The 12,550-nt window shown below is 40.4% G+C and overlaps 1 protein-coding gene across 2 annotated transcripts in view; it reads left to right on the top strand.

Moving 5' to 3' along the window:
* The window catches only part of LOC117963742 (ephrin type-A receptor 8-like), a 170,575-nt gene extending 160,847 nt beyond the window's left edge, over positions 1-9,728 (top strand). Inside the window, exons 13-17 of one of the 2 annotated variants that reach the window (XM_059002195.1) lie at positions 349-558; positions 2,531-2,680; positions 4,749-4,939; positions 6,624-6,779; positions 8,892-9,728. In XM_059002195.1, the coding sequence (XP_058858178.1) occupies positions 349-558; positions 2,531-2,680; positions 4,749-4,939; positions 6,624-6,779; positions 8,892-9,006 (822 nt within the window). In that variant the 3' untranslated portion in view covers positions 9,007-9,728. Of the gene's footprint in view, positions 1-348; positions 559-2,530; positions 2,681-3,085; positions 3,173-4,748; positions 4,940-6,623; positions 6,780-8,891 lie in introns of those variants that run through there. The other variant, XM_059002196.1, reaches the window with a different exon arrangement.
* The last annotated feature ends 2,822 nt before the right edge of the window (positions 9,729-12,550 follow it).

Below are 12,550 nucleotides of genomic sequence, written 5' to 3'. Positions count from 1 at the left end.
CAGCAATTACACTCAAGATGTAATTTTGCTGTGGTGATATGATTTGTACATTATCCAAATGATTCAGCAATCCCAATAATCTATATAAGACTCCATAAATATGATTATTGGTTACGCATCACTACAAACTCACTGCTATGTTTACTGTACATGTGAGCTATGTGTTAGGGGAAATTATTTTGGGATGTGTATGGCAAGATGATTGTTAATGATGGTTCTAATTCTAAATTTAACACTGTGACGAGGGGTGAATCTCCCCGATGTGCATGTTAAAATAGCTCCACTTAATATATCCAATTTTCTGCATGACAATCTAACAGAGATCTCCATTCCCTAACTTCCCCACAGAGACATGATGGCCAGTTCACTATCATCCAGCTAGTTGGGCTTCTTCGGGGGATCGCTGCAGGCATGAACTATCTCTCAGACCTGGGGTACATTCACCGGGACCTGGCTGCACGGAACATCCTGGTCAACAGCAACCTGGTCTGTAAAGTCTCTGATTTTGGCCTGTCTCGAGTCTTAGAAGACGATCCTGATGCTGCATACACCACCAGTGTAAGTTTGGTAGTTTCACTCACATTCAAATGTATTGTAGCTGAACACAAAAATGAGTATACGTCCAAGGAGATTGTATTGAAGATCTCCGTCTGAAACAGGTGCAATGCTCCCTTTTTAAAATGCCATAGGGAAGAGGCCTTGCAATTCCATCTTTTTAAAAAGAACACAAGTTCTACTGTAATGGCATTATGGGGCAAATGGGAGCCATGCCCACACGGTCTTACGCGGTACAGGAGGCAGCCTTATAACGATGTGTGATGGATAACTTGACCCTTGAGTGAACCTAGCTGAATCGGATAAGCACTATTAACTACTAAGCAAATTGTTTTAAAGGACAAGGGTCTATAAGATGGGAATTTTTCCTACAATCAGCATCCAAAAATGTAATTTTACCATAGGAAGTTGTTTCACCTTTAGCGGGTAATTTATAGAAATGAACTAGTATATTGCCACTAGGGGTGAGTCGGTATATCAGTTTTGTGGTTTACCTCGATTTAAGTAAATTACAGTACTGATACCGTTCCTGTTATGATACATGTCAAATATCATAATCACGGTATACAGTGGATAACACTGTTTGTGTTCCTATGAACAAAGTGAAGGAAAAGGTCTTGTTCATATGAACACCTTTTTATTCAATGTCCTGTACAAAACAAGTGTCAGTACTACTCAGCTTTCTCACCCAGCCTCATACCAGAACAATCCATCCACATCTACCTTACTGTCAATCACCATCATCACCACCGCTTTGCCTTTGCATTGTTCTACTGCAAACATGCTTCTAAACCAAGTGATGATACTTTTTTTATGAGAGTAATATCTTTAAGCAACTTCAGTCTTCTATATTTTGTTTAGAATTATGAGATGTGATACATATTACAAGATGATATTGCGTAACAGACTTTTCATTTATGGAAATATAACCATTAAATGAAAGCAACAGTTGTTTTGTGCCTTGCACCAGTTACATTACTGTGGTGACTCTGTAGTGTTTGGGGGAGGGGGATGGGAGAGTCTCAGAGTTATGCTGTGTTAGGGGATGCCCTGTTTTAAAATGCTCAATGCTAACTGTAATAGATATCGCTGATACTATAGAAACTCCCGAAGAGAAGGGTTTAGGATGCTTGCTGTGGGATTGTGAGGTACTCGCTACATGCCCTGCCTTTGCCAGTTATTAAAGCCCCTTTCACACTGGCTCTGGCTACACGATTCACAATCCTGCGTAGTGTGAAACCACGTACCTGGGTCATACCCTCAGGATATGGGTCGACACGCTTTGATCCGGGTCGAGCGAGACAAAATGCATGGTGGCCGTTCGTAAGCAGACAAAGTAACAAAAAACCACCCCTGTGTGATGGTTTCACTTCCGTAAGCAAAATTTCTGTTTATTCTGTTTAGCCATATTTCTGTTGATTGAGACACACCATGAGCCTAATTGCAGCAGAGATGAAGAAACATTTACTCCAAACAACATTTGGGCTGACGATTCAATCCAGAGAAGCTTGGATGGAAGCGTCCGTAACAAGCTGCTTCCGGGGCATTGATACGCGCATTTTGTATTTGCTTCTGTCCCCCTGGTAGACCGGGCTTCTTCAAAAAGCAGTGTAAAATTGTGTAGCTGACCCGCATGACATCGGGTTGCGACCCGGGTAGAGCATGCCAGTGTGATAGGGGCTTAAGACTGCTTTAAAATCAGTTCCTTTAGTGGTTGTTATAACAGGTATTCATCTCATAAAACATAATTGATAAAGTAGTTCATCAAGATGCAGTTGGTAACATTAAAAATAGAATTGTTTTTTAAGTAGATTGGGATCGTCAATGACTGCTATTTGAAACTCAGTTTAAAGAGGGCTTATTCTGCAATGCTGGTGAGTTTCCATATGGTGTTACTGAAGATTTAAGGTATTCGGGTGTAAAGTGTTTCACCTATGTTGCATCTCAGAGTAGCACCATTTGGTTTCCTCTGCAGGGTGGAAAGATCCCAATCCGCTGGACAGCACCGGAGGCCATCGCTTACCGCAAATTCTCCTCAGCCAGTGACGTGTGGAGCTATGGGGTGGTCATGTGGGAGGTGACATCCTATGGCGAGAGACCATACTGGAATCTAACAAATCGAGATGTAAGTCTCAAATGGGCCGTTCAAAGAGGAGTCAGGTTTAAGTGCAAAGAAGGCTTAGATCTGAAGTGAAACACTCAAAGAGGTTGAGCCTGCCCATGGGATTCTCTCCCTTCAGGATTTGTGAGAGAAGGGTTTTTGGAATGAGAACCGTATTACCTGAGTCATCATGTAAAACCAAGTCTTAAAGCGTTATAAAACAAACTGCAGTATTTACAAGATAGGTATTACTTTACCTTTGCTGTATCCCAGTAATGTATTTTTACACATAATCCCAATGGACCACAAATCACCTGTGAAGTACATTTTCAACTTTTGCTGTGGAGCATTTGTCAGAAGAAAGATAATTTCTCTCAATGTATCCAGATTGCTGATCCTCCCTGCTCTTTTTCTGTCCCCACAATACAGCACTGATTTCAGTCAGCGCACCAGCATTGTTGCAGGAGGAGCATGATCTGGATAAAATATGATGAGAGCAGAGAGACCAGGACCAGAGGGCACAATTGTAAATTGAGTGAAGATAGATTTAGTACTTTTGTACACAGAGAATTTGTGGAATGAGTTACCAAGCCATTTTGTCGACACTGAATCATTGGGATCCTTTAAGATCTGAATTCACAATGTTTTGGGATCAATCAGCCACTAGGAACCGGATGAGCATTGATGGGCCAAAGGGCCTTCTCACGTTCGTAAACCTTCCTTGACGTGGTCTTCAGTGAAGTAAACCCAGGAAACCATAGTGAATTCTAATTCATCACCATGGCATTTCAGTTTGGAATATGTTTAAAGAAATGAAGGGAAGCAGGGTATCAACATGGAATCTAGCGAATCTGAAACAATTGTAATTTGTACCACACGAAAGTGCCTTGTCCAGTCTCTTTATACTTTTACAGCTGCCTTCAGAATGTTTTTCATTATAATAGGGTGATTCAGACTGTAGGTCAATGAGAAATTTATAAAATGGGTTGGGAGATATCTGTGTCCTGATTGGCTGATAGGCATTCCAAGCCATTGTATTATTACAGTACAACCAATGGGTAAAAACAAGTCCAAGCAGCTAAGACTTTTTACAAACAGATATCATTGCGCCGAGCGTTTAAGAACATTTAAAAAAAAAAAAAAAAAAAAATATTGGCCACCCCAATAAACAAAAAATAATACAAATGTCAGTCTTCCTCCATGTAAATCTTAACTTGTTTGGTGACTCCAATTTCCACATATTCCTGGAGGATTTAGACCGCAACAGTTCAGTAATGGAACAGACAGTAATAATTTAAAAAAAGGTCTGTGAAACCGTGAGTACTACAAGACACCTCTCTCTCGGTACTGCTGAAATTAATACAATTGAAGCCAATAAAGAAGAGCGGAATACTAAAGTAACCGCTTGGGCTGTGTCAGTTATTAATGATTGGTCAGCACAAACAAAAAATAATATGGACTGGAAAACTGCATCTAAGACTGAAATAAACACAGTTTATTTGCTGAAGTGAGAACATCAGCTGGCACGCAGTATTCAGTTAGAAGCTATACAAGCTTGCGAGCTGGCCTGAATCGTTTTTATAAATTCTCCCACAGTGGGACGATCTATAAACCTAATTTCAGATACCCACTTTAAAACAGCAAATGGCGTCTTCATTTCTGTCCTGAAAACTTACACATGACAACAAAACAACAATTCACAACATCACTCTGCTGTATCCCAAACAGACTTAAACAAACTTAAGTCATCGGTACTCAGGACACAGATATCTCCCAACCCATTTTATAAGGTAGCTTAAGAAGCTATTGGGCACGAGCTGAGAAAGACAGGAAGTCCTGGAGTTACATCCTCTCTGAAGTACCGTCGTCAACTCGTAAACAAAAAGCAGAAACAAACTCCCCTACTCACCAAACAGTGCCACCTACTGCACAATCTGTCCAACTGTGTAACTTGGCCTACGGCACACACAACACCCTGTCGTGTCTTATTGCTTACATATATATATATGTGTTTGTAATTGAGTGGAGCTGGGACCAACGCAGTTCCACTTCTATATCAAATCTTCCCAACTAATGTGAGTGTTTTGTTTAGGTAATAAAGTCCGTCGATGAAGGGTATCGACTGCCTGCCCCAATGGGCTGTCCAATAGCCCTACATCAGCTCATGCTGGACTGCTGGCAGAAAGACCGGAATGAAAGGCCAAAGTTCTGCCAGATCGTCACCATGCTGGACAAACTGATCCGGAACCCAGAGAACCTTAAAATCCTGGATTCCTTGTGCAGGTGAGACATCAGGGGCAGCAATGGCAGCTATGGCTGATAAGAACATTAGAACATAAGAATGTGATCTCACATTTACACACATTAGTGAGCAAGTGGTCTGAGTGGGGTAAAACTGGTAACTGTTGAGAGGATATTTGGGCCTCAGCCTTCTAAGAAATAAACGAATGTGGCCAAACACTTTGAGCAACACTGGTGTAGAATAAGAGATTTCAATTGACAAGACAGTATGGTTGAACAAATGCATCTTCAAGGGGTTTTACAAATATTATTATTATTTTATTATTTATTTCTTAGCAGACGCCTTTATCCAAGGCGACTTACAATTGTTACAAGATATCACATTATTTTTACATACAATTATATTATTTTTTACACATTATTTTTACATACAATTACCCATTTATACAGTTGGGTTTTTACTGGAGCAATCTAGGTAAAGTACCTTGCTCAAGGGTACAGCAGCAGTGTCCCCCTCCTGGGACTGAACCCACGACCCTCCGGTCAAGAGTCCAGAGCCCTAACCACTACTCCACACTGCTGCCCCACTATGGCCTAAAAGTTGTTTTTTCTAAACTCATATTTTAAACACGTGTATGTATTTATTAAAGTGTCTTGATTTTTTGAGCTGGTCAGGTTCTAATTGGTGAATTTGATAGTTAGAGGTTCTAGCTGATGAAATAATTCCATAAATCTAATCTGCAGTCTGCTTTGCTATAGTGGTCTCACATGTACATTTAAAAGCAGCACATAACAACAGTGCGGTATCATTTGAGAAATGAGATCTGGTGCCATACTACAGTGTGTTAAAGAAAAAATCTCAGTTTACCTGCCCTACTTTCCATTAATCTGTTACCATGTAACTTCTCAGGTGAATTTCACCTCTGGTCAGTGCATGTCAGTTAGCTGATAGGTTATTTAAGGCATTGAAGAGGTGGAACAATGTCATTCTTGATGTGTTCTAGGAAGTGCAAGAATACCTTAGAGCACTTCTTTTACAATATATCATTAAATGTAAATGCATGTTCACTAGTGAATATACTTTCATTTAAAACTGCACCTGTGGGGACTGCATAGTGAATGGAAGTGCAGAACAGGTAGCATTTACAGAATGGTTTAATTAACTAGAGCCCCTTCAGTTCTGCAAAGGAGGTTTTACACAACACACGGTATATTTGCACAGTCATTTTGCAGTCTCCCCATAGTTATACTTTGTATTTACTATGGATTACCACAATTTGCATGTTTTCTAATATGCTTTACCATACCTCTCTGGACTTTACACTACTTACCTATGCTTTGCAATGCTCTGAGTATGCTTTAACACTGTTATGTGTTTACTGTTCTATGGGAAACAAGATGGTTACACCCAATAAGCTCCCAATTGTACTTTGTTCAAATATCTCCACAGTGTAACTAGATACATTTTTATTAGAAGTCATTGATCGAAAGGTAAGCTGTACTATTACTAATTGGCGTTGTATAAATTGATTAGTTAAGTTTCGAGTGCTGTGGTGTCACTGATGTAGAACTCAGGCCCTTGGGTGATTGGTGTTTATTTCTCATATTAATCTGCTCTTTTCATTCATTACAATCAGCTCTGCCTCTCTTCTATATCTTTTTACGTGTAATGATTTTCTGCCTAGATCAGACTTGAATTAAAGCATGTCTTTACCTTCTCTTTTAGGCTGACCAATCCTTTAATGATCAAAAGCATCCCAGATTTCACCCACTGCAGCACAGTAGATGAGTGGCTAGACGTCATTAAAATGGGCCGCTACAGAGAGAGCTTTGCTGCCGCTGGGTATCTATCGCTGGGTCATGTAATGAGGATGAATCTGCAGTAAGTAGCTGTGCAGCGTGGGTATGATTTATATAAGTGCTTTAATGCACTGCTGAGGAAGGGATTTCCAGGTCTCACGCTGAAGATCCTGACGCATTACTCTGATGAGGTGGCTATGTGGAAAAGTGACCTGCCATCTATCAAGGTGTACGGCTAGCACAAATAAAACTACCTGAAAATCCATGCTGAGAAAAAAGGGTCATTATTAAAGGGTTTAGATGTAAAATGACTTGATAATTTACAGCCAGCAATAGAATTTTAACTCAAGAAAAGATGTAGCAATAGAGTAGTTTATTTTGGAAATGTCGTCCTGTACACAAGTTTTTTTAAAATATTTCTGTTTGGCAACCATTGTTTTCTTGGTTTGAGCAAAATTAATGTCATTTCCACGATATATACTGTATAATGTGGGTAATCATTTTGCCTCAGGTATCTGTCTACACTGCCTAAAAAACACAAATTGGTCCAGGTTCATACTCACTGCCATCCATCTTTTGTGTAAAAAACAGAAGTTTGCAGGAGTCGGTCCAAGTCATTGACAGGAATGTCATTCATTTCTCATGCCTCTCCAGGAGATATGAATGTACCAGCGCAATATCAAATTTAGTTTTTTTTTCAAGGTATTTTCATTTTGCTGTTCAAAATGAACATTTCTCTACTATTGTGGGTGTTGTCGAGTGATTGAAAACAAAGACATTTTGTGTTTGAAAGTGGTCTCGGGGTGCACAGATTGGGTCAGATATGGGTCAAAAAGTCAAGTATAATTTTCTAGACGAATATGCCATTTTGACGTCACTACTGCACTATTATGCCTTTGTTTTTTTCAAATGACTCAGGATGTATCGGTTAATTTATGGGCATTAGTTGATTAATCGGTAAAATAATCAATAGTTCTATTTTAGTAAATGTAACACATTTTCACAGAACAACCGTTCTTTCAGGCCACTGTCAGTTACATACCTGAAAACACAAGACAGCTGAGTTTTTTGTTTGAGGTACCGAGAATACTGTGGCTATTGACAAGTAATAATTTAACAAACATTCTGTCGTAGTCAGAAATCAGAGAAACTAATTCCACATAATCTGAATGTTGGAAGTGCCGAGTACATCCCTTCCCTTTCTGTGTATTTGTGGTGTATACCTTCCTTTTTGTAACAATCTCCATTCTTTCTGAGAAAGTTCTTCTTGAAAATTGATTCGTAACCAAATTGCTACGATGTCTCTGTCTGACATTTTTTTTTTTAATTTGTGAAAAGCAATTTAAATATTACTTTGAAGTTCTCAATATTGTGCGAAATTCAGCTATTCTTACACTATTTACCCTAGCATATATATGTCCCGCCTCTGCTCACTAATGATTGGACAGCTGCAAAACCAGGGCAGATCTTTGACTTTCTTGATCTTCAACTAAAATGGAGACTACCTTCAACAGTGTATGTCCCGCCTCTGCTCACTCATGACTGGATACCTGCATAACAAGGGGCAGATCTTTGACTCTCCCATTGGTTAAACCTACTCAAGACCTTTTAATCAAGGCAGAGAATACCTTCCTGTTTATGTCCCGCCACTTATGATGGGACTGCCGCGAAGAAAATATTGGTTGATTTTATTTTATATAAAATAATACAATTGTGCACGATTAAATTGTAAATAAAATTTGGCTTGTAGGCATTGTAAATCATTTCTGGAACAAAAATGCCAGTGCTCGTTTTATAAGGCGAAACACAAATAATGCGGTCTCCTAATTATGGACCCCTGTGTATATATAATAAACCCTAATAATAAAACAATTTCAGTATTCCAGATATTTGGAAAATATGTAAATGTGACTTACAAATATAGAAATGTCTATAAAGACAGACAGACACCCTGATATATACCTAAGATGTAATACACTCAGTCATGCTAAATAATGTTAATACTACATTTCATCACAATTGGATAGGCAGTTTTCCAGACAATTGGAAAATTGTAAGGTGTAAAATGGATGCCTCCACTATGTGCCCTATATGTAGGGCATTTCAATAATTGGCCACATTAAGGAAGTGTATAATAAAGGTTAGGAAGTTGGTACTAATTATCTCTGATAAATGCTCTCCTTTCTGATCACAGGGATATACAGAGGCTTGGAATCACACTAATGGGCCATCAGAAGAAGATCATGACCAGCGTGCAGTTACTGAGGGTGCAGCTGCTGAACATGAACAGGCCTCCAGTGCAGCTATAATCAAAGGCAAGGCTCTGGTAACTTTAAACTAAATCCTTCAGGAAAGCAGCTCGGAAATATTGCTGGCCACATGAGGAACAGGACGTTTGAATGAATGGAGTTTTAATAACAAGATACTGGAAGCTCCCTGGTTTTTAAAACATATTTAGTACCGTGTTTTGTAAATATACTGAAAACTGCCTTAACTATCTCCTGAGATATTGGGGGGGGGGAAATAATGAAATTAAACTAAATTAAACAGGTGCCTGTTGAAATGCTCACCAGCAAAATATCTGTGTTGGGAGATGAATGGGAGAGAAGAACTCCTTGGAAAGACAATAAAAGACAAACAAATAATTAACGGCCATTTCACTCTGTTGCTGTATCATATAGTGACGTTGTCACGCACAGCGGTGGTTTAGGTTTAAATCGTTCTTCTACTCTGTGACTATTTTTACATTGTGCCTCCACAACATAAGGGAGCAATACTATGAGTGAAGACGACAAGTGAGTCACTGGCCTTGCACTCATGGATTCATGTGTGGGTTCTGCTTCTAACCTGGGCTGTTTGATATCTTGTTCAAAGTTAATTAGTGCACAAATACTCTTCGAAAAACTGTTTTGACTTCCTCAAGAAAGTAATTAACAATCTGTGTTGTATTACTTCTGTGACATGTCACATTTTAGCCTTTAGCCTTTCTTGTGATATCAATAAAAATGTTGTTCTGTGTGAGGTATTTTAACTTGGTCATCTTCTCAGTGGTTACTGGGACACTGATACAGACTCTGTGATGGAACCAGAGGGTCAACAATATCAACATTTAAGTAGATTTGAAAAAAAAGGAAATGCATTATAAATCACGCATTATAAATTTATACAACACATGCAATGTACGAAGAAGTATTTTAAACCTACATCAAACAGCTGCATTGGAGAATTACTTTTCTTAAATCAAGCAAAGTTATTTTGAAACAACAGTATGATTTGCCCGGTCATGCTATTGTAGGATTTGAATGAATGCAAGTTAGATTCCACAATGAGATCCGGTAAAAACAAATATATATGGCACATGTAGGTACAACTGCACAGGTCAACAGGCTGCTTGTGTGTGTTGATGCTTGTTTGGTTTCTGAATTCCGCTGCCCTTTAACCTCCCAGAGTCTGGTTAGCTGATCTTGTAATATTGTTGTGTTTGTGATGTTCCGAGTCCATCTTAGTTTTGGTGATGACAGACATCACATGACGCGTCTCCCACAGAACCAGTGTTAAGACCAGGTTAAGGTTTTTAAGTACAGTGGTACGGTACAAGAGCTGTAGCTAATCTAATGATTATTATCCATGAAGGCCATATTGTCAACCTTGACCTCATTTATTCTTGATTCAAATTAGAAATGGTGCCAGTAAAGGCCTTGTTGAGGACCTTGTTATTTTAAAGCGGTCTCTACCAGATAACACTGCTTGGGTTTCAAGGATCAGAATTATATTTCATTTTTTTTTATAAAAAGCACAATTTTAAAATATAAAGATGCACTACAGTATCTGCACCGACAAGAAGCACTGCTAGCCTTTCTCAACGCAAGACAATAGCAAAATCAGATCACTTGCAATGAGAGACATTTTTATATCTGATTTCAGCAGTTTGGAAATGGGAAAACAACACACCTCCACTGCCTCCCTTTTCCTGCTTGTTTATACAGCAGTGCACAGGTATTTCAAAGATTGATTGTGACCCCAAATGTTAAAGACCAACACATCATAACCTGCACACAGTTAAGCTGACAGTACAGGTAGGCTTGCATCTCTACTACAGTGTGTTGCAGACTGCGACGCAACTCTACCACACTGTGCCGCAGACTTGTACGCATCCCTACCACAGTGTGCCGCAGACTGGGACGCATCCCTACCACACTGTGCCGCAGACTGGGACGCGTCTCTACCACAGTGTGCCGCAGACTGGGATGCATCCCTACCACACTGTGCCGCAGACTGGGATGCATCCCTACCACAGTGTGCCGCAGACTGGGATGCATCCCTACCACACTGTGCCGCAGACTGGGATGCATCCCTACCACACTGTGCCGCAGACTGGGATGCATCCCTACCACAGTGTGCCGCAGACTGGGATGCATCCCTACCACACTGTGTCGCAGACTGGGATGCATCCCTACCACACTGTGCCGCAGACTGGGATGCATCCCTACCACAGTGTGCCGCAGACTGGGATGCATCTCTACCACACTGTGCTGCAGACTGGGATGCATCTCTACCACACTGTGTTGCAGACTGGGATGCAACTCTACCACAGTGTGCCGCAGACTGGGATGCATCCCTACCACAGTTTGCCGCAGACTGGGATGCATCCCTACCACAGTGTGTTGCAGACAGGGATGCATCCCTACCACAGTGTGCCGCAGACTGGGATGCATCCCTACCACAGTGTGCCGCAGACTGGGATGCATCCCTACCACAGTGTGTTGCAGACTGGGATGCATCCCTACCACAGTGTGCCGCAGACTGGGATGCATCCCTACCACAGTGTGTTGCAGACTGGGATGCATCCCTACCACAGTGTGCCGCAGACTGGGATGCATCCCTACCACAGTGTGTTGCAGACTGGGATGCATCCCTACCACAGTGTGCCGCAGACTGGGATGCATCCCTACCACAGTGTGTTGCAGACTGGGATGCATCTCTACCACAGTGTGCTGCAGACTGGGATGCATCTCTACCACAGTGTGCCGCAGACTGGGATGCTTCAACCTTCACTGTACAGCAGCTCTTGTATTTCACACCTACTGCATGTTCAGTGGGTTTAACTACCTTTATATACAATGCCAAAGCACAAAAACAGAACATCTATAGATTGCAGATCCTGATAATATGAACAAGTCTGTTTGAAATAAACATTGCAATGATTTTCAACAGCACAGTATACATTGTTCCATCCTCTATGTACTTACCTTCAACAAACCCTGACCAACCCACGATGAATTAAAATGCTAAATATACACGAGTTAAAAAAAATCGCTATTCAACCCTCCAGTTGTGTAAAAGCACACAATACTTCACCAAGAATCCATACCAGATTGAGTTTCTACCATGCTTTAGTCTTAATATCTGATGTCACCTGCTGAAAAAGTCACACATGAACCACCTCTCAGAAATTCCATTCAACTGCAAAGTCAATTCAGCCACTTGGCCACTCTACAGCAAACCTGTTTCCTCTTTTCAGTAAAAATAACAATAGACTAAATAAAGCCTGGTCATAAATAGAAAACCAATACAGCTGAAGTTAACTTGAATATAAAAAATAAGGCAGAATAAAATTGGTTAACAGAATATGTCAGTCTGTGTATGTGTTTGTACACTCGTAGCTAGTAAACAGACCTTGGTTTTCAGCCTCAGTTCATTCACCTCCACCCTCATACACAGATTTGCCCTGTATCTCAGGATAACTATGAATATTAGACTTGCTGTAGTTTAAATATGGAAACCCATTATTCAGCAGGCACTAATACCGTGGTCCTTGAAGTAGTACAGCAACATTTTTCAATAGAAGATACC

This window comes from Acipenser ruthenus, chromosome 27, assembly GCF_902713425.1.
Source record: "Acipenser ruthenus chromosome 27, fAciRut3.2 maternal haplotype, whole genome shotgun sequence".
In the NCBI taxonomy this organism is placed as follows: Eukaryota; Metazoa; Chordata; class Actinopteri; order Acipenseriformes; family Acipenseridae; genus Acipenser; species Acipenser ruthenus.
This window is presented reverse-complemented; position numbering and strand designations above follow the sequence as displayed.